General features: G+C 39.9%; 2 protein-coding genes across 2 annotated transcripts; one reads left to right on the forward strand and one right to left on the reverse strand.

The window, feature by feature from the left end:
* Positions 1–3,192: 3,192 nt before the first annotated feature.
* Positions 3,193–6,551, forward strand: LOC102777938 (uncharacterized). The gene is made up of 8 exons (XM_087847797.1): positions 3,193–3,303; positions 3,555–3,655; positions 3,771–3,855; positions 4,051–4,235; positions 4,308–4,398; positions 4,501–4,636; positions 4,969–5,208; positions 6,328–6,551. Exons 2-8 carry the CDS (start codon positions 3,587–3,589, stop codon positions 6,383–6,385), a joined length of 864 nt encoding a protein of 287 aa, XP_087703923.1. The 5' UTR covers positions 3,193–3,303; positions 3,555–3,586; the 3' UTR covers positions 6,386–6,551.
* A 2,375-nt stretch (positions 6,552–8,926) lies between these two features.
* On the reverse strand, positions 8,927–17,874 carry zc3h12aa (zinc finger CCCH-type containing 12Aa). The gene is made up of 6 exons (XM_006791679.3): positions 17,715–17,874; positions 16,337–16,770; positions 15,734–15,873; positions 12,289–12,523; positions 12,043–12,149; positions 8,927–11,916 (listed from the first exon to the last, which is right to left on the reverse strand). Exons 2-6 carry the CDS (start codon positions 16,708–16,710, stop codon positions 10,874–10,876), a joined length of 1,899 nt encoding a protein of 632 aa, XP_006791742.2. The 5' UTR covers positions 16,711–16,770; positions 17,715–17,874; the 3' UTR covers positions 8,927–10,873.
* Between the last annotated feature and the right edge of the window lie 244 nt (positions 17,875–18,118).

Here is an 18,118-nt window from a genome sequence, read left to right on the forward strand (position 1 = left end):
ACAATCCATGATACAATTTTGCATTTTCCTTGGAAAATAATAAGTGTTTAAGTATCTTACATGTCCAGAAAATACAGGGTTGGTTAAAAATTCCATAAACTAGATACAAAACTATGTAAAGGTATATAATTTACATTGCAAAATATAATTGACAATAACATCGACTGCAGATGACTGGGACTTTGCAAACACAGTCAAATGAGGAGTTATGATAAACTTAGATAATTATAATGTCATCGGCACTTTGCAAAACAGGTCATAAACCATTACTTGAGTGTGTTTTTTATTTTGTCTGTGACTATAAGTGTCTATATGTATGCATAAGAAATAAAACCCAAGATGTGAGATAACTGTTTTACTCTCTGAATTCAGCAATAAATTGTCACAGCGTGTCAAACTAAGTGTCACGTATCATGCGCTATCATATGCATGTGTATGTGTTAGCGCTGTGATAGACTGATGACCATGCTGTAAGGTGCTTTTGGGATAGCCTCTGGCACCCACCAAAACCTCTAACCACATAAATGTTTGCATATATGCAACATGTGTTTGCCAGTCCTTTCTAATAACTATTTGAATTGGACAGCCACATATTTTGCTAGTTTTATGCTGCAGCTTTTATTAATTTTTGTTGAAAGAAAAAATAATCTGAAGGCTGGTTTGGGTAAAATGGGAAATCATTTAAGGTTCATACTGTTAATAATATGAGCTTAAAATACAATTTACTTTTGTAGTTTCTTGGCCGCATTACTGTAGATTCTGTTCTGTCTTCATAAATTTGCTGAATATTTACCTCTATGAACCTACAGATACTTGTAAAGGAACAAAAACCTTGTGTGTCACATAGGATGTATTCTTCAAACATCAGAGCTTATCAGGTACAAATCTGACACCCAAAAGATATGAACACAAAATCAATCTTTCCTGGGAATTTTCTCTTTTTTTCTCTACCTCTTGCAAAATGCCGCCTCAAGTTTCAGGGCAAACTAATTAGTCTGATACACAGCTGGTGAGTCACTGTAGATGTTGCTAGGAGAATAACTAAGCACTTGTGTTGCCACTCCCTAGCAGTTTTCATGTCACTGTGCATGGTGTGATCATTTATAATAGATGTGACTAAAAATATTATGTTTTATAGAAACTTAAAAAAAGAAAGAAAAGAGGAACACTTTGAAAACACATCAAATCTCCAGCATACCAGAGATCCAGCATGGCCTGGGTACTGTGTTAGAAATGAAAGAATGACACATTGTTTGATGGAAATTAAATTAACAGCCTACAGATGGTTGAATTCAAAGAAACCCCCAAAATATAATAGAAAAAGTAATGTGGCAGGCAAGTCCATTTTGCTGAAATTTGATTACAGCAACTCAAAATGGTACTCAATAGTTTGTATGGTCCCCACATACTTGTGTGTGTGTTTGCCTGACAACACTGGGGCATGGTCCTAACAAGACAACAGATGGTGTCCTGGGAATGCCCTCCCAGGTCTGCCACAGGACTGCACTGAGCTCCTAAACAATATGAAGTGCAACCTGGTGGTCGGATAGATGAACCGAACTATAGATGGACCTTGCACCAGTGTATGGTCTAACAATGGATCCATTAATATTGTCCCAATACCTAATGTCAGACAGGGCGTTGTTGACCAGCCTGTCTGTGCCTCCCTCCATGGATATGCCAGCCTAGAACATTACTGATCCACCAAAAACACATCATGCTGAACCATGTTACAGAAGGTCGAGTGCTCAGGCTACATTCATTAAGTCTGTTTCCGATTGTTTGGTCAGAGACATTAACAGGAGGTCATTTTGTAGGGCTCTCGTAGTGCTCATCTTGTTCATCCTTGCATGCTACGTTCCCCTGAGGGGTCTAGGCGGTGAGGGGGAAGTAACAAAAAGTGTCCGGGTCAGGAAAAAGGAGTCAAGGAGGCAAAAGGGTTAAATTAAATAGTTTTATTAAAGTAGCTCAACTAAAAGAAACAGACAAGCCGCTATCACCATTTAAGGAAAACAAACAAAACTCAAGCGTTGGTCAATAAATTAAAAAGTAAATCAAAAAGAGAGCAGCTCACTAGCTACAACCACACAAACACACAGCTCACTAGCTGCGACCACACTAATGGCACTCTGGCCCAGAGCTCACCTTTCCCTGGGATTAAATACTTTTAATTACTGACGAAAGTCAGCTGTCTAAAAGGGAAAGGTGGCACCTCAGGCAGAAGCGATTGAAGGACACTCCCACACAGGCACCTTCAGGAGGAGGCCCTGCTAGGGCCGTAACACCCCCTCCCATAAATACAAACCTGTGGTTTGTCAAATTATTACGATAACCAAAACAAGTCCATAACCGTTTCATCACCAAATTGCAGGCTTTCCACCTACCAAACCCCATAGCAACGGTTAGGCATTTCCTGCGGAAGCTGCCAACCCCATCTCAGTGGGTTCAAAATACTTACTGAAGGTGGCCGCAGACCCTCAAAACAATGTCTCATGTGATAGCCAGGGCTTTTTTGAGCCATCACATGTGGAGAACACAGCAGGCAGTCAGAAGACCTTACTGCAACAGTTTTCAGACGATTGCTCAGGTCACGGGTACAGGCATGTTTGTTAGTCAGGGGTGCAGGTCTGAGTGGTGGTGTTATACATGATCTGTCCACCTGATGGGTTAAGGTTTTTCTACAGCCTTGTTTCTCCTACATTACTGCCTGTCTCCTGGAATCTCCTGCATGTTCTTCAGACTGTGCTGGGAGACAGAAAACCTGGCAATAGCACGTATCGATGTGCCATCCTGGAGCATTTGGACTACCTGTGCAACCTTTGTAGGGTCCAGGTATCACCTGCAGTGACACTGATCTTGGCCAAATGCAAAACGAGTGAAAAACACAGTCAGAAAGGAGAGAATTTATTTATTTTTGTATCAATATTAAGGATTACCTCTCCAGTTTGACAACATACAGACTAAACAGATGGGTGATGATACTGAATCCTTCTTCCTCCAACAGATGTAACAGTTGCACTAAGTGTAGAGGCTTATTCACATTGTTTATCAGACTCAGTAAACCATATGTAGCAGCTTGGATACAACCAGATAGTGTAACTGCACGACTAAGAAGATTAGACTAGATTTACCTCCCGGGCGATCGTCAGCAGCGCTCACACAGAGCTGGCGCATAGCAACAGGTCAGTGAGCCCTGTGTGGCACATTAGCCTTCACCATAGACTGGGACAGAGGCCCTTTTAGCAGAGATGGAAGCTACCATTTCCCTATGACTTCTAGCCTACAGTTAAGCTTCTGCAAAAGGTCAGTGTCCTGCTCGAAGTCATAAGCGTTCAACCACATTTTAATTTCAATGTGGTTTTTGAGTGTGTTTATGTGTTACGAGGGCATAGCCTGGCAGCATTGACCTACAGATGGTACAACCTATTTTTTTCTTAGAAAACCTACAACTAGCCTTGAGTTTTCTGTAACCAAATCCACTCTATTGTAAAGATATAATCTTTCAGCTGTAGTACTTACTGTACTAAAGAAAAACAATTAATTTGTCTGCTCAGGATAGCACAATGTGAGAGGACGGTGCTTTAACATGACAGTCCTATGGGCTGTGTTTACGTGGGCAGTCAAAGGGATACTCTGCACCTGCAGGTTCCTTTGGGTGAGTGTATGCTCATTATATTCACATCTGGGTAATCTGCTTACATCACAGTTTAATGAAGGTTCTTGTAAGTGGTGATTATAAAAATTTTAATCAGTGTTGATCTGCATTGCAGATATGTCCATACAATGCTATCAGATTCTTACCAAGGGAAAACCCCATTACAGAGGGCAAAAGCCATCAGTTGAAACAAGTTGTGGGTAAGAAACTCATAAAATCAAAGAGTGATCACCAGCACATTTAAAATATCTTAAAAATATTTAGTCAACTGTTAAACACTCAATTTCACAGTTTATTTTCTTAAAGCCTCTCTTCCTCCTTATGCAATCCTACTTCACATCCCGTTTGCTAATGTGCAGATTTAGATGATTACCTTATTTGATGTTATTTGTCAGGTGCCGAAAATAACAGGATTGCCGCCATACCAGGTAGCCCTGACCGTACATTTGCCCTCCAGAAGAGACTGACCAAAACTGAAAAAGAGGTGCTATCACTGAAGACCAGGATTGCTTGTGAGAGAGCATCATGGGAAAGGAGGTTTACAGAGCTGAAGAGAAAACAGGAAGAGCTGCATAATCAGGTGTGTTTGTGTGTGAAGTTGCGTGTGGGTGGCTGAGGTTCTGTAATTATACCTTTGCCTCCTTTCCCTCAGCTGGAGTCTGGAGTGTTGGTGAAAGTGGGCAGTTACAGTGACCAGGGAGAGTCAGGAGTGGACAATGGAGAAGCATTTGAAGAGTATTCAGGTAAATGGCAGTAACACAATTATGGCAATGACAGAACAAATTTTCATATGCGCATCCTTTTGTATTTAGCCATGATATCAGCTGCTAATGTCTCACGTGCAGGCGGCCTCCATCAGCGCAGAAGGTCTGACATGTCATCAAGAAGTGATAGTTATGAATGTAGTTTGTCAGGCAGCCAGTTATCTTCATCCTCAGCACAGAGTTCAAGACCTTCCTCCTCCTCAACTTCAGCCTCGAGGTATTGCTTTCAAAGAAACGGTTTGGCAGAGAGTTGGATAAAAAAATATTCTTATATCTATGCTCAGAAGTTTAACTGCAAACAGTGGAAACAGCAGGGACCATTTCAGAGTCATGTGAGGTCCTGTGTCCTATTGAAAATGTATTATGTAAAAAATCGTTCGGCAACAGTTATAATCCTCCATCTTAAGAAATGCACAGGGTGTATATTCAAAATATAGTTCAAAAAGCAAATTTATTCATTACGTGGAATATATTTTAGGATCATAATTCCTAATTTATCGATGTGTGTGATGTTCTTTCTATTCACTAAGAGAAGTTTTCTTTCTGCAGTGTGAGATCATGGAGGAAATCTCAAGGGCCACATCGAGTTTTTGTTCCTCACTCCCCGATGGACTTACAGCTAGGCCATCAGGTCAGGATCATGCTGCCATCTGGGAGGATCAGCACAGGAGTAGTTCGTTTCCTCGGTCACCTGCAGGGGGAGGTAGATCTCCACCTTGGAGTTGAGCTGCAAACTCCTGATTCAGGGCTATGTGATGGGAGCCACCTGGGACACAGCTACTTTGAATGGTAACCAATGTCATTTTCCTACCTGCCGTACTCAAGCAACATGTACATGTTTTTGCTCTAAGGGTGTGCACCTTGACATTTAGTAATGTACTGCGATTTGGATGTGTGCACTACGTAATGCTTTTTACAATAATCTCAGTACCTATTTAAATTCAAATGCTTCTAAAACCTTTACATTTGTTTTGAAGCGTATTTACCTTAAGCACCATTCTTTCACACAATTACACAATGTATTAATACATTTACTTTGATGGATTTGATATTCCATGATTCAATATTTCAGCCATCTCAAGAGTTTACATTAAATGATATGAAAGCAGAAGAAAAAATCTCTGAATACATAACATGTTGAACCTTGAAGCAACACCAAGAGACTACATAAGCATTTTTCAAGTGCCACAGCTTACCTGAGAAATGTGGCTGACCATGTCACTGACCACGCCTTACCCATCGTCTGATGGTTGCTTCCAGCTCAGATCATCTCAAACTGGTTTACCGAACCTGAAGATGAGTTCACTATAGTCAAATGTTCTCCAAAGTCACCAGATCTCAATCTAATAGACCGTGTTTTGGATGTGGTGAAATGGAAAACTTGCATCATGGATGTGCAGCTGACACATATGGAGCAACTATCTGTGAATATGGACCAAAATGTCTGAAGAATATTTCTTACAGCTTATTAAATTCATGTCATGAAGAAGTAAGGCATTCCCGAAGGCAAAAGAAGGTCCAACATAATACTGCAAGGTGTGCCTAATGAAGTGGCTGTTGGGTATTTTTTAGGACTACAGCATCTCCAATCCTCTGGATGCCGTATATGTGCTGCACATGCATCTGTCAGGTCATCTTAGCTGTCTTAAATTACAGCATTAAAGGCATGAGGTGCGACCTTGTAATGTGAACTCACTTTCCTACAATAACAAACTTGACTGACTGCGTTTGGAAATGTTACTTAAATGTAGTATTTTCTTACGAGACTGCAAAAAAAACAAAACAAAAAAACAACAATAACAAACACACGACCTCCGCGACATCTAAAATATTAAAATTATAAATATAAGTGTGATTTTCTAACGTATAGTCTGTTTGAATAGTAACTTAATTTCCTTTTTTTCCCAGCAAACCTGGATACGGGGCTTTTGTACCTTTCCACAAACTACTAATGGCATGGGAGTAACAAAAATACATACATCTTACCAAGCTCGCCATTGACTAGAGGACCAGGTGAATACAGAACAGTATCATCAATCTGACGCCGCAGCATAATGGTACATTTACACATGCATCTTGCCTGTGAATCGATATCAATTTCCTATTCACAATAAAAACATCAGTTCAACAAACAGTGGTGTGTGAAGGTTAATGTGTTACCAAGTAACTGATGATTGTTTGATGAACTAGTTTAAGTCTCCTAAAAAATACCCCTTTCTCTAATGCCAAGAGAAATGCTGAATATCAAGTGCACGGTCAAGTTTGTCTAAAAGCCTTCAGGTATGAGATTATTACTTGAAGCCGGTATCAGCATGACAAAGGAAGAGGCCATCATATTACAGGCCTGTGAAACACAACCTGTACTCAAGCTTTTATGTTCCTTGTCTTAACTGACAAAGTGACTCCATGTTGCAGAGAAATTGTCAAAAGAAAAAAAAATTCTTGATAAGCTAACAGCTATGTTTAAACAAAGGCTTTGAAGCCCAAGGTTGTTTGAGTATGCTAACCGAATTCCCTGTTTACACATCATGGTAAATGGCCTGTATTTGTATAGCGCTTTACTTAGTCCCTATGGACCCCAAAGCGCTTTACACTACATTTAGTCATCCACACATTCACACACTGGTGATGGCAAGCTACATTGTAGCCACAGCCACCCTGGGGCGCACTGACAGAGGCGAGGCTGCCGGACACTGGCGCCTCCGGGCCCTCTGACCACCAGCAGTAGGCAACAGGTGAAATGTCTTGCCCAAGGACACGGGGACCGAGACTGTCCGAGCCGGGGCTTGAACCGACAACCTTCCGATTACAAGACGAACTGCCAACTCTTGAGCCACGAATCCCCCCACATCAAGTAAAACATGGGACACATGTGTGCGAACATTGCACAAGTTATAGAAGTAAAGTTATATAAAGTAAATATTTACATTCATTCAACCGTAACACCCCACTCTAGCTGGTAATGGTAACTGTGTTTCTTGATTAAACAAATATTATTGTTGCATCTCCTGGATAGTTGGCATAGTTTAGATTTTTGAATTATCAAAAAAAGAAAAAGAAAAAAAAAGAATCAAAAGCCAAGAAACAGAAGTGGGCCATCGACTCTCAAAACAACATTAGATAACAAAGAATTGACATGTTGGGTAATATCTGCAACTCTGTGAACTTTAAAAATATCAAGGACATTTCTCAGGGATATAGTCATAGAGTTAGGGTGTGAGAAAGGTTGGTGTATTTCCACAGAACGGTTACATATGGAGGTTTTGGAAGGCTAGCAGCTATGTGAGGCTACATGTGAGCTACTGACCTTGCACACAATAATTATAATACCAATACCATAGCGATTAGCATGCTAACAGTTATAGTTTTCAATGTGCATTAGCATAATGGTGGTTCCCTTTATTTTAACATAATAAATCTAGTGTTCATGATGCTTTAAAACAGCAGCATTTTGTTTAATTAATTAGTTCACAATTACCTTATTAGCGTGTAAAACTAACTGAGTTAAGGTGAGCGCTACATTGGAGAAACCAATAAACTCCATATAGACTTTGAAGTTAAGTTAAACGATCTGTCCCTGCAACCTGGACAATATAGAGACAAATGGAAAAGTTGACTCTTAATATAAAAACAACTCTCACCTTGTACCAGCATCAGTACAGATATGAGGCCTTTTCCCAGTGAGACAAATTACATCTGCAGCGACTGGTGATGCATGAAGTGCAAGATCTTAGTTATCTACTTTCTTTCCTATTATTATACACAAGTGTGATTGCATTTAACATTTGTTTTTAAATATAAGTTAGTTTTAAATCATGTCTGCCTCGTTCAAGTGGCAAAAAAGGTATTTAGCATGCTCTCTCACACACTGACTGACTGACTGACTGACACACACACACACACGCACACACACACAGGCACACACACACACACACACCCTTACCTTTCCCTCAGTCACTGGGAAAAAAAACAACAGTTTCTCGTTCAGGCTTGCAACACGAGCTGCGCTGTTTCTTGTGAAACTGAGTAGGACAGTTTGGCAGCAATTCTATCTGTGAGGCAATCAGGACCACTGTTAGCTTGTTTGGTCTCTGATTAACGTCAGAGGGATATTTACAAGTGAATTAAATAAACCCGAAGAACTAGTTTGGGATTAATCCACCAACCCCATACCAGCTGTTTATTTTCTTTTGCAAATCCATTCCATGAACGCCGTTGAGCTGTAGCGTATCCTATCTTTCATTGGGTGTAAAGTGGTATACACTGTGGACAGCAGGGCCAGCAAAGACAGCCAATCACACTTACATTCACACCAATAGCCAATTTAAAATCACCAATTAAACCAACATGCATGTCTTTGGACTGTGCGAGGAAGCCAGAGAGAGCCCACACAGGTATGAGGAAACATGAAAATTCCACACAGAAAACTGGATTTAAACCACTGGCTGGCTCTCCACGCAACAGTGCTAATCCCCGTCCCTTTGTATTGTAATAGACTTCACACATATTATTATTACAATAGACTTTAATAGGTAGTGACAATGCATTTCCTAAATATTCTTACAATGAGTTCTAACACTAAACATTTGAAGTTAATGATCCAATATAAGAATAGAGAATACAAATCATTTATGAGAACTAAATTCCATAACTGTCATTTTTATACGTTATACTGTAGTCTCTCCTACACACACTAATCGGGACAGTTATTCAGAGAATGATTCATGAAGCTGATTCAGGTTTACGGAACAAATGATGATGACACATCAGGAAGTTCCTTTTGCTTGGGTCAAAGCCATTTCTTAAGTTCAGTTTCAATTTCCTAGCAAGATCAGCATTTACACTGTATGGCAAAAACATGCAATGTTAGCTTATCTTTGTGGACTACATGACTTTTATATTTACTTATGAAGCTCACAGAGCAAGGACACCAAAGGTATTTCAGAAGTGGGGAACTAAAAGCAACAGAGTCGCTCTTTGGAGAGGCGTATGCCGTAAATCAAACTACTGACTTTACACTACAGAGAAACATGCCCTCTGTGACGTAACCAACTACAGGTTTTCTCATGCCAGATCTTATCAGGACAGAAACAAAATGCTGACAGGTAGGAACACTTCAAAATTATTGATATATCAGATGAAATACTCTTGAAAGTTTAAAGTTTGAGCTGGTTAATAAAGGAGAAACAAAATTCCCGACCAATAAAAACAATTTAAAAATGCAGCAGGACATTATCAGTTGCCTTTTCTAATGCAAAAACTCAAAAGTCACGATAGAAAAAATTCAGATAACGAATTCAACAATTAACTTTACTTTGGAAACCTCAGACAGAGGTGTAAAGTGGATGACTCAATGCCTCTTTAGCGCCCAGTTTATGTTGAGGTGACCTTAAGCCTGCACATTTAACATGTAATTTCCAAAATGCTGAAGGTTGGATAGATGCAAACATTTATTAAACATACGAGCAATGACAGAGACAGCATGCAGGAGTTCTATTTAGCTGTCTTTTTGTGGTGTTGTCTTTACAGTGAAGTAGATGAGCAGGATGTAGCTCTGAGGTTAACATGTTACCCTTACATGTAAAAGCTCTCTGGCCTGAGATGGAGAGGAGACATAAAGCCAAGCTCACAGGGTAAATGCACTCGTACTGGTTACATCAGGAAGGTCAAACATGCAGATCTATCTACTGTGGTGATAAGAAAGCAGCTGAAAATACCTTCTGTGTAACTTGTGTGACAGGTTACCATTGCATGAGCGTTTGGTGTCCTCATTTTCTCTGTCCTCACTTGTCATGTTTGTTTAAAAAACAAAAACAAAAGCAAGATAGCAACAGCAAAAATGCTCTCAAAAAGGGACTTCCCAAACCAGTGGGTTATGTCATGGTGGCTGTATCTATAGTTCATAAAGGTTTTTATAGCTCACCTACATAATTAGCGTTTCATTTTTGTTGTGGTATCTCAGCTACTTTCTTTTAATAATATTTGGAAGCCTACTTTTCTGGACTGACTGCCAGTGTTTTTTAGTATACTGCAAATGTCCCTTGAAAGGATAATACTTGTCTGCAGGCTGTTTCTGAAGAACTAAGATTAAAAGTAGCACATAGTAGCAACAGGTTATTTCATGAGAACTTAAAACTAATTAACTTTGATGAAATATGCATAAACAAATATGCATAAATGTAACCGTTTTCCATCTAGAGGCACTTTTTATCCAAAACATGGATGACAAAGACATATGACTCCAGTGTCATAAAAAATATATATAACCTATAACAGATTAACTAAATCATTCATAAATAAAACAAAATGTTTCATTTTTACAGTATAATAGCACATTGCACAGAATTTGTTTTTAAATGACTCAGCTATAGGCACTATGCGACCTTCTGAAAAGGTGATAAGGATGCTATTGAGGTCAAGGCAAGTAGTAATGACAGGTCTGAAAGAAGAATAATCAGAAAAGATCTCTTTGGGCTTTCAGCTTCAGTATCTCTGCAGCTAGTTTCTCAGCATTCATCAGATTTGGAAACATTTCCATGACAGTATCCACCAGATGTGGGTTGAAGATAGTTTTGAGCTTGTTGCGGAGTTCTAACCTTTGTGTGTCAAGTGCAGCAGAAGATGGTTGTTGTCCCCTTGAATAGTACAGATGACTGTTGCTAGAGCAACAAGAATTGTGGTAGTGTGAAGAACGAATTGAAGAAGGGAGGCTGTTTGGTCTGCTGGCTTGTGGTAACCCCTGAAAGGGATCTGACCAGTAATGTTGCTGAACATGGGTGCCTCCACTGTACTGGAAATGGCTGGGGAGACTGTGCTGGTGAGAAGCAGTGGGTGTGAGGGCATTTGGGTGATAGGCGCTGTATTGGGGTTGTGCCTGAGAGTCCATGTTTCCATGAAATTGCTGGTGAACTGTTGAGGGCACTGCATGAGAACAGCACTTGCAAGGCTGATTGATGTTATTTTTCTCTAATTGTACGAGAGAATTTGTGGCTCCAGGAGGAGCACTCTGATACTGCGGCCTGAGCTTCTTTGAGTTGCAGAGGGAATGCGAAATATCAGAGTACTGACTCTCAAAAGAGCCGAGGCCTGAATCCAGGTACTCTTGAGACATGTTGGCATAGTAATGATTTGGCATCAAGTGCAACCCAGGCCACTCTTTCTGACACTGGGTTCCTGTTACAGAACACGGCATGTGATTTGGATTGTGTCTAGGATCCTCCCAGTACAGCAGCTTATTTTCACTAACCTGAGAAGGGGGTGAGGCAGTCTGCTGATCTCTTTTGAGCTCTTTGTTGGAGTCTCGAGGATGAAAATAGGCATTTTGAGCAAGTGCGGGATCAGACTGAAGCTGTCTGGGTGACAATCTGGCATTTCTCTCTTCTTTTAAAGTAGAAATCTGGGCTTTCTCTCTCAGTTCATCAGCCAAAGACAGATAGGGTTGGTTTACCCGCTCAGGATGGTAGAACTTACACTTTATGCCATACGTACACTTTTTTTCTGTGATGGAGAAAAATAACACACACAAGCAAAAAGATTTTTTGTTGATGAGATCTAATTTGGACAGCACATTCTCTGCTGCAGAAGAGGGTAACACTTCCTGATCGATATGCTAATCGTACCTACCGTATGGACAGAGTTGTCTCTTTTGCTCCGTAGGACGAGGCTTTTTCCGAAGGAAGTTGTCAAGGCTGGGGCCGTGGCGACCCAAAGGGTCATCTGGGGGCATGAACCTGTAGAAAAACACAAAAATTGTAGAGTTCTTCATCCACTTGTACAACTCTGCTGTAAGCTGCAAATTCTTTTTCTGGAAAATTCACCACGGAAGGAAAATGTGGTATCTCACAGGTTCATACAGAAGAACAGGCTTACTTGTCATTCACAAAGGAGTACATGAGCAGCCTCTCTTCAATGCATTTCTTCCACTCAGGTCTTTCTGCTTGGAGGTCTCGGTAGGTGTCGTTGGATACGATTATTCCATCGGACTCATACGCCAATTTGATAATAAAGCGGTCATCATAGCAAACCACTCGCTTGCCCCCAACACGGCGTGATGGAGTAAAGACAACGATTTTTCTTTTTTCAAGCTCCAGTAGAATGTGTTGATCTGAAAGTGCAACCAGTAATCAGTTACAGATCCAGAGTTGATGTTTTACGCTGTATTAAATGATTTCGTGTATTCAACTGTACTGTGACACATTAAAAAGATGTGGATTTATTGAAAGATGCAAGCCAAACCACAAGGTGAAAACAAAGTTTGTACAATTTTAACAAGGTTGAAAGTTAATATTTGCCTTTATTCTTTGAAAGAGCTTCAACTCTCTCAGGCAAGCTTTCTTGTCATTTCTTTATGTAGTCTTCAGGAATAGTTCTCCAGGCTTTTTAAAAGCTGCCAACATCCAATAAGCTCTTTATTGGATGTTGACAGCCTTTTGTTCCCTTCTCTGTGAAAATCATCCCACACTGCTTCCATAATGCTGATTTCAGTGCCTTGAGACAATTGTTGTTGTAATTTGGTACTATATAAATAAAACTAAAATTGAATTGAATTTCTAGGCCTGGGGAGGTCATTGTATTTTTTTCTTTTCTATCCAGGTATTTCTTTACAAACTTGGTAATGTGTTATGAATCACTGTCATGCTGAAACATGAAGCTGCTGCCAATCAGACACCTCTGGGATGGTATTGATGGTGGATCAAAATTCTGACAGCACTTTTCTATGTTCATACTTCCACAAAGCACTGGATGAAATGCAGGCCAAAGCCATGACAGAGCCTGCACCATGTTTTACAGATGGCTGCAGACATGTACTGTTGTACCTTTCTCCTGATCTCTTCTGAACAGAACCAAAAATTCTAACAGGATTCATCACTCCATAAGACCTGTTGCCACTGATTTTCAGTCCAGGTATTGTGTATTTTGGCATACCTCAGCCTTTTCTCCCCGTTTCGTTTCCTTAAGAATGGTTTTTGACAGCCACTATTTCACTGAAACCATTTCTGACGAGGCTTCAGTGAACAGTAGATGCATCTCTCTGGGCCTGTGTCAGATCTGGGTTTTTTCCTATTTCTTAAAGACACGACTTTCAGATATACTTTGCGTGCTTTAGATTTTTTTTTAGGCCTGACACTTCTCCTTTTGTCTTCTGTTGTCTAGGTTCTTAGAATTTAAAGACATGCTGCAAAGATGCAAAGATATGCCACATTTTCTGCTAATACCTCTTGGGAATCTACTTGTTAGTGGAAAAATAGTGGACTGAAAATGAGCAAAAAAGCAGACAATTTCTAGAGAAAAACTTTGAAAAACCTTCATAAACCTTGGAGAATGATTGCTCAAGACCACTGAATTTTTGGAATTAGAACATAAGGAAATGAGGGGTAGCTTAAGATTACTGTAGATCATGCTATGTGCAAGCTGAGTGAACAAATGCACGACAAAGACACACACACACACACACACACACACATTGATAGTGCTTCAAAACAAGTTAAGGGTAAGTGAAATGAACCTTGAACTCTGTGTGATGAACAAAAGATAGAAAACCTTATGTGATAGAAAAGCACCTTTCTTACTTCTGTCAAAACCTAACAACTTACTGTAAATAGATACCAGTAGTTAACTACAACATCAAGTACAGTAGGTGTGGAAAAAAAAACAACACAAAAAAAACAAAACAAAAAAAATCCCCATCTCTACTTCCCGATGGGACTTTCCCACGAGTAACTACAGGGTGATTTTTACTTCCTTGTTCAAAGATTGAAAAAAGAACCTTTGGATTGCTCCACCCAGGCTGCACAGCTATTAATTCTTGAGAGCAACAAGAGGCTCATGCTCCAGGATGTGCCATCCTTTTTATTTAGTTGTTGTGCTGCAGGTGGTAATATTTACACAAAGATACACTGACATTATATTAATCTGGGCTTTATAAATACACGGACATAAGTGAATCAGTTGAGATAAATTTAGAGCTCTATTATACACGACTGTCTGTGATTACAATATTGTAACCACCCAAAAACAGTCAGAGTGACTTATTTAAGTGTATTTCCACTTTCTCTTGCCATGGCCTGGTATGGAAATATTTTATGCTGGCCAACTAAATAATACCCTGTTTCACAACCTTAACTTTTTTTGCATAGATGCATTAGTTTTCCTGTAATATCTCCTGGCTCATGTGGGAATTATTAATGAATACAGAATTATGTGATAGAATTTCTAAGTTTTCATTTCTTGCTTAAAAAAATCACTTCTAAAACTCACTGTATAATACGGTATTTGTTTCTGTACTAACAAAGAAAAAAGCGTGAGTGGGGGAAGAAAAGAAATATCATCTTAGCACAACTTGTATGCAAAAACTAGAATAAATGGCAACCTCTCTGTTACAATAGTTGTGTGGGCTTATTTCATTTGTTTCAGTTCCTTATCAGTAAGAATTTGTTACCTTCTTGAGTAAAACAACCAGGCTACCATTTAAGAACATCTTTAGTGATTTATATCCATTTTAGCTACTTTTTGTTCTAAATCTATGGCTAAACATTCTGATTACAGTGTGGTTATGGCAGGATATGCCCTGCAGATATTATCTCATTGTACAGAAACTGAAACTTTAAGAGGCTAACATAGTCGGCAATTTAACAGAAGTGATCAGCTTATGTTGTAACCATTGCATGTGCCACACACTGAGCCTGGAGGGGAATTTTTTGTCTTATCTGACAGTTCAGAAGGTGTGGTTCTCATTCTCCTGGATTCACTGGTCTTGCCTGCTGCCAGGAGACTAAAATATAAACTTTTAGTCTTCTCTAACATTAAACTAACCAATAATGGGAAAATTAGCAGATGGTAGAACCAGACTGACTGCTAAAAGCAGTCAACGAATTTTCAATTCTAAGAACTTCTTTCATTGACAGCTTACAATGGACGCCTTTTTACACATACAAAACCTGTTCTTTATTGGCCTGGATTCAAAGAGAACACAAGCACATCAAAATATTTTGTCAGCGATGCACACATGTGATATAGACAGGAACTCAGCTATTGCTCCCCATCACATTTGTTTTTTCCCCCCAGCAATTAGTCAGTCTTAAGGATCTAATTCCATCTTTATGGTCGTGCTAACATCCAGCATGAAAATAATATCAGATACATTTCTGTTTGAATCAAACCTTATTTGTCATTCACACCCCGTGTGAAAACTGCTTTTTGTGTCACCAGTATTAACCTCATTTAACTTCGCCTCACAGGGATGTTAGGCTGAAATTTGTCCTGTCTACTTGATGGGAAACATCTGTCTGCTTTCCTTTATTTCTGCCATCCTCACCTGTCAGGGGAGCATCAGCTCTGGGCAGCTCTTTGCGCCAGCTGGGAACGAACACAGTAATGCTAGTATGACCTCTGTCAAGGAAGAAGTTCACCGCCAGCTGAATCCCTTGGCATGAGAATACTTCCTTGTTGCCATGACTGTAAAAAAAAAAAAAAAGAAGCATAAGAGATAACATGGATTCAGTTAATCTGACCGAAAATAATCTAATCTAATTCATAGTCAAAAGGAGGCTTAACAAATTCCACTGATCTGAGTAAACACCACGTCTTCAAATGCTGCTTAGAAGGAATCTTCCCTCTGGCTATTACCCAGTCCGAAAGTCACATATTGCACATAATTTCTGGTAAAAGGTGGGGATTCTGAGTAGAGGATCTAGAATTTGCATAATGTCTCAGCGGTCCATGCTAAAACATGCACGGGCAGTGCAGTCAACACCTCCTTTAAAAAGTCAAGTCACACGACATTGTAGGAAAATACAGACTTTAATAAGACTTTGAAAAATAACTGTCCTTATTCAGAAAGTGTTCATAGCAGCTGTGACATTCATGGATTATGATTTAATCTGATAATCTACAGAGCAGGAAGTATCATCAGGATTACCTCATGGCAACATTGCTGCCGTCAATAACAACAGGCCTCAATTCTTCGTCCGGTTTGTTTTGGTCCCACAGCTGCGTTGTGTTTTTGCAGGACCCAAGAGCCCAACTGGGAGGCTGCAGGGAGTCGTTTTGGCGTGTGCTCCTCTCGTCACTGTCAGAGCTGGAAATGCAAGGTACACTGCGGGTTCTGTTCCTAACGAGCTCTCCTAGCACCGCATTAGTGTCTGTGCTTAAGCCCAGTTTCCTCAAAGCAGCCATGACCTCTGATGGGGTGTAACCCAACTTCCTGAAGAAGTCCACTCTGAGCTGGAACTCCTCACTGTCTGCTTCCAGAGAGTCTGAAACTGAGCTCAGGCTGGGAAGAGCCTCGTCCATCCTGAAGCATCTGAGCCTCTTTTTTTCAGGAGCATAGAAGGTGAATTATATCAACTTGGCCTGGGTGAAAAAAAATATGATATTCCATTAGTTACTAAAGGAGTTGTAGCTCATATAGTCTGAAATTTTACAAAGAGTAAAATAAAACATGATAATACACATTTCAGTGGCCGCACTAACCCATTAATTACATACCTCAATATTCTGTAATTTGTTTTATGTATGCTTCAAGAAAATTCAGCCTTACATATTTGAAGTTTATAAAAACTCTGGTGTCCCTACAAGATTTTTAGCCCTGAACTGACACCTCAAACCCAATTCCTTAAAGATTTATACAGGCTACTAAAGTAGTGGAGTATGGTGATTAATGGATTAAACATTTAGACAAGTTAAACTGAATTAATCTTCTTCAACCTGTCATTTCTTAAGGATAACGCCAATATTTTGGCACACCCTGCTGCTTTAATTGAAAATGCGCTTCCTTCCTCTCTTCTCGTAGTCTTTTGAACTATAGTGTAAAAAAAGAAACAAAGAAACAAGACATATCTGACGCCCAATGGACCCTCTCCAGCTGCATATAGCAAATTACGGTGACAGCCTCCAGATTAAGCACTTTAAGCAAGTAATATTACTTTTATTTTTAATATCTTCTTGATAGACGTGTCAAGTTAGTTCTTACAGGCTGTAAGAGGCCTGTTGCAACATATCCTACTGTAAAGTTAGATCGCTTACTCATTTTCTTTTTACGCAAGTCAGCAGATCAGAATGTAGTCCTACCCTGCTCTGTGTAACGTAGGCTACTCTTCGATAGCCCATGTTACACACAAATAAACAAACAAGGCAGAAAAGTGTACCTCTACCTGTACTGTACACGCCGACTTTACCTGGCACAGGTAAGAGCTCAGTTAGCCGTGCTACTAACGGGACATTTCCCCCGCTAAGCCCGATCGACAGATCACATTACAGTCAACAAATCTCACCGCAGAGGCGAGCCGTCATCTTACCTGCTCGGTTTCCTTCTGTTCTATTTAACAGCAGAGGCCACTTAAAGTTCGAGTTAATGTTTGGAAGCACTCTTAACTTTGACGCTGTTCCTACTTCATACAATAGCACCGCCCTCTTGGAAATTATTTCTTCTCCTCTTCCTCCAGGCGCGTGCATGCACAGCCATGAAAACATTTGAATATAAGAGAGATACGATAAGGTGTGCCTGTTTCCGCTGGCTGCCACTCACTCACTGTAGTATTCAAGTTTTTTTTTTTCTTTTTTCCATTTTTGAGCAGCAAGAAGAAAGAAAGTCTAAAATATCACAAAGAGTATCAAATAGCTCATGTTTCTAGTTGCTGTGTCCCCTTTAGGCAATGCGCAATAAGCCCGACCTCACAGCACTCTTACTGTATAGCGTCTA

This window comes from Neolamprologus brichardi, chromosome 11, assembly GCF_056152115.1.
Source record: "Neolamprologus brichardi isolate AB-2024 chromosome 11, ASM5615211v1, whole genome shotgun sequence".
Taxonomy (NCBI): domain Eukaryota; kingdom Metazoa; phylum Chordata; class Actinopteri; order Cichliformes; family Cichlidae; genus Neolamprologus; species Neolamprologus brichardi.

Bases quoted from the DNA above. Each gene is read 5' to 3' on its own strand.
- LOC102777938 (XM_087847797.1), top strand. From the start codon at position 3,587: ATGACAGTCCTATGGGCTGTGTTTACGTGGGCAGTCAAAGGGATACTC. The intron at 4,236-4,307 runs GTGTGTTTGTGT...CCTTTCCCTCAG, and splicing joins AGGAAGAGCTGCATAATCAG to CTGGAGTCTGGAGTGTTGGT. The intron at 4,637-4,968 runs GTATTGCTTTCA...TTCTTTCTGCAG, and splicing joins TCCTCAACTTCAGCCTCGAG to TGTGAGATCATGGAGGAAAT.
- zc3h12aa (XM_006791679.3), bottom strand. From the start codon at position 16,710: ATGGACGAGGCTCTTCCCAGCCTGAGCTCAGTTTCAGACTCTCTGGAA. The intron at 12,150-12,288 runs GTAAGCCTGTTC...GTTTTTCTACAG, and splicing joins TACTCCTTTGTGAATGACAA to GTTCATGCCCCCAGATGACC. The intron at 11,917-12,042 runs GTAGGTACGATT...TCTCCATCACAG, and splicing joins GAGACAACTCTGTCCATACG to AAAAAAAGTGTACGTATGGC.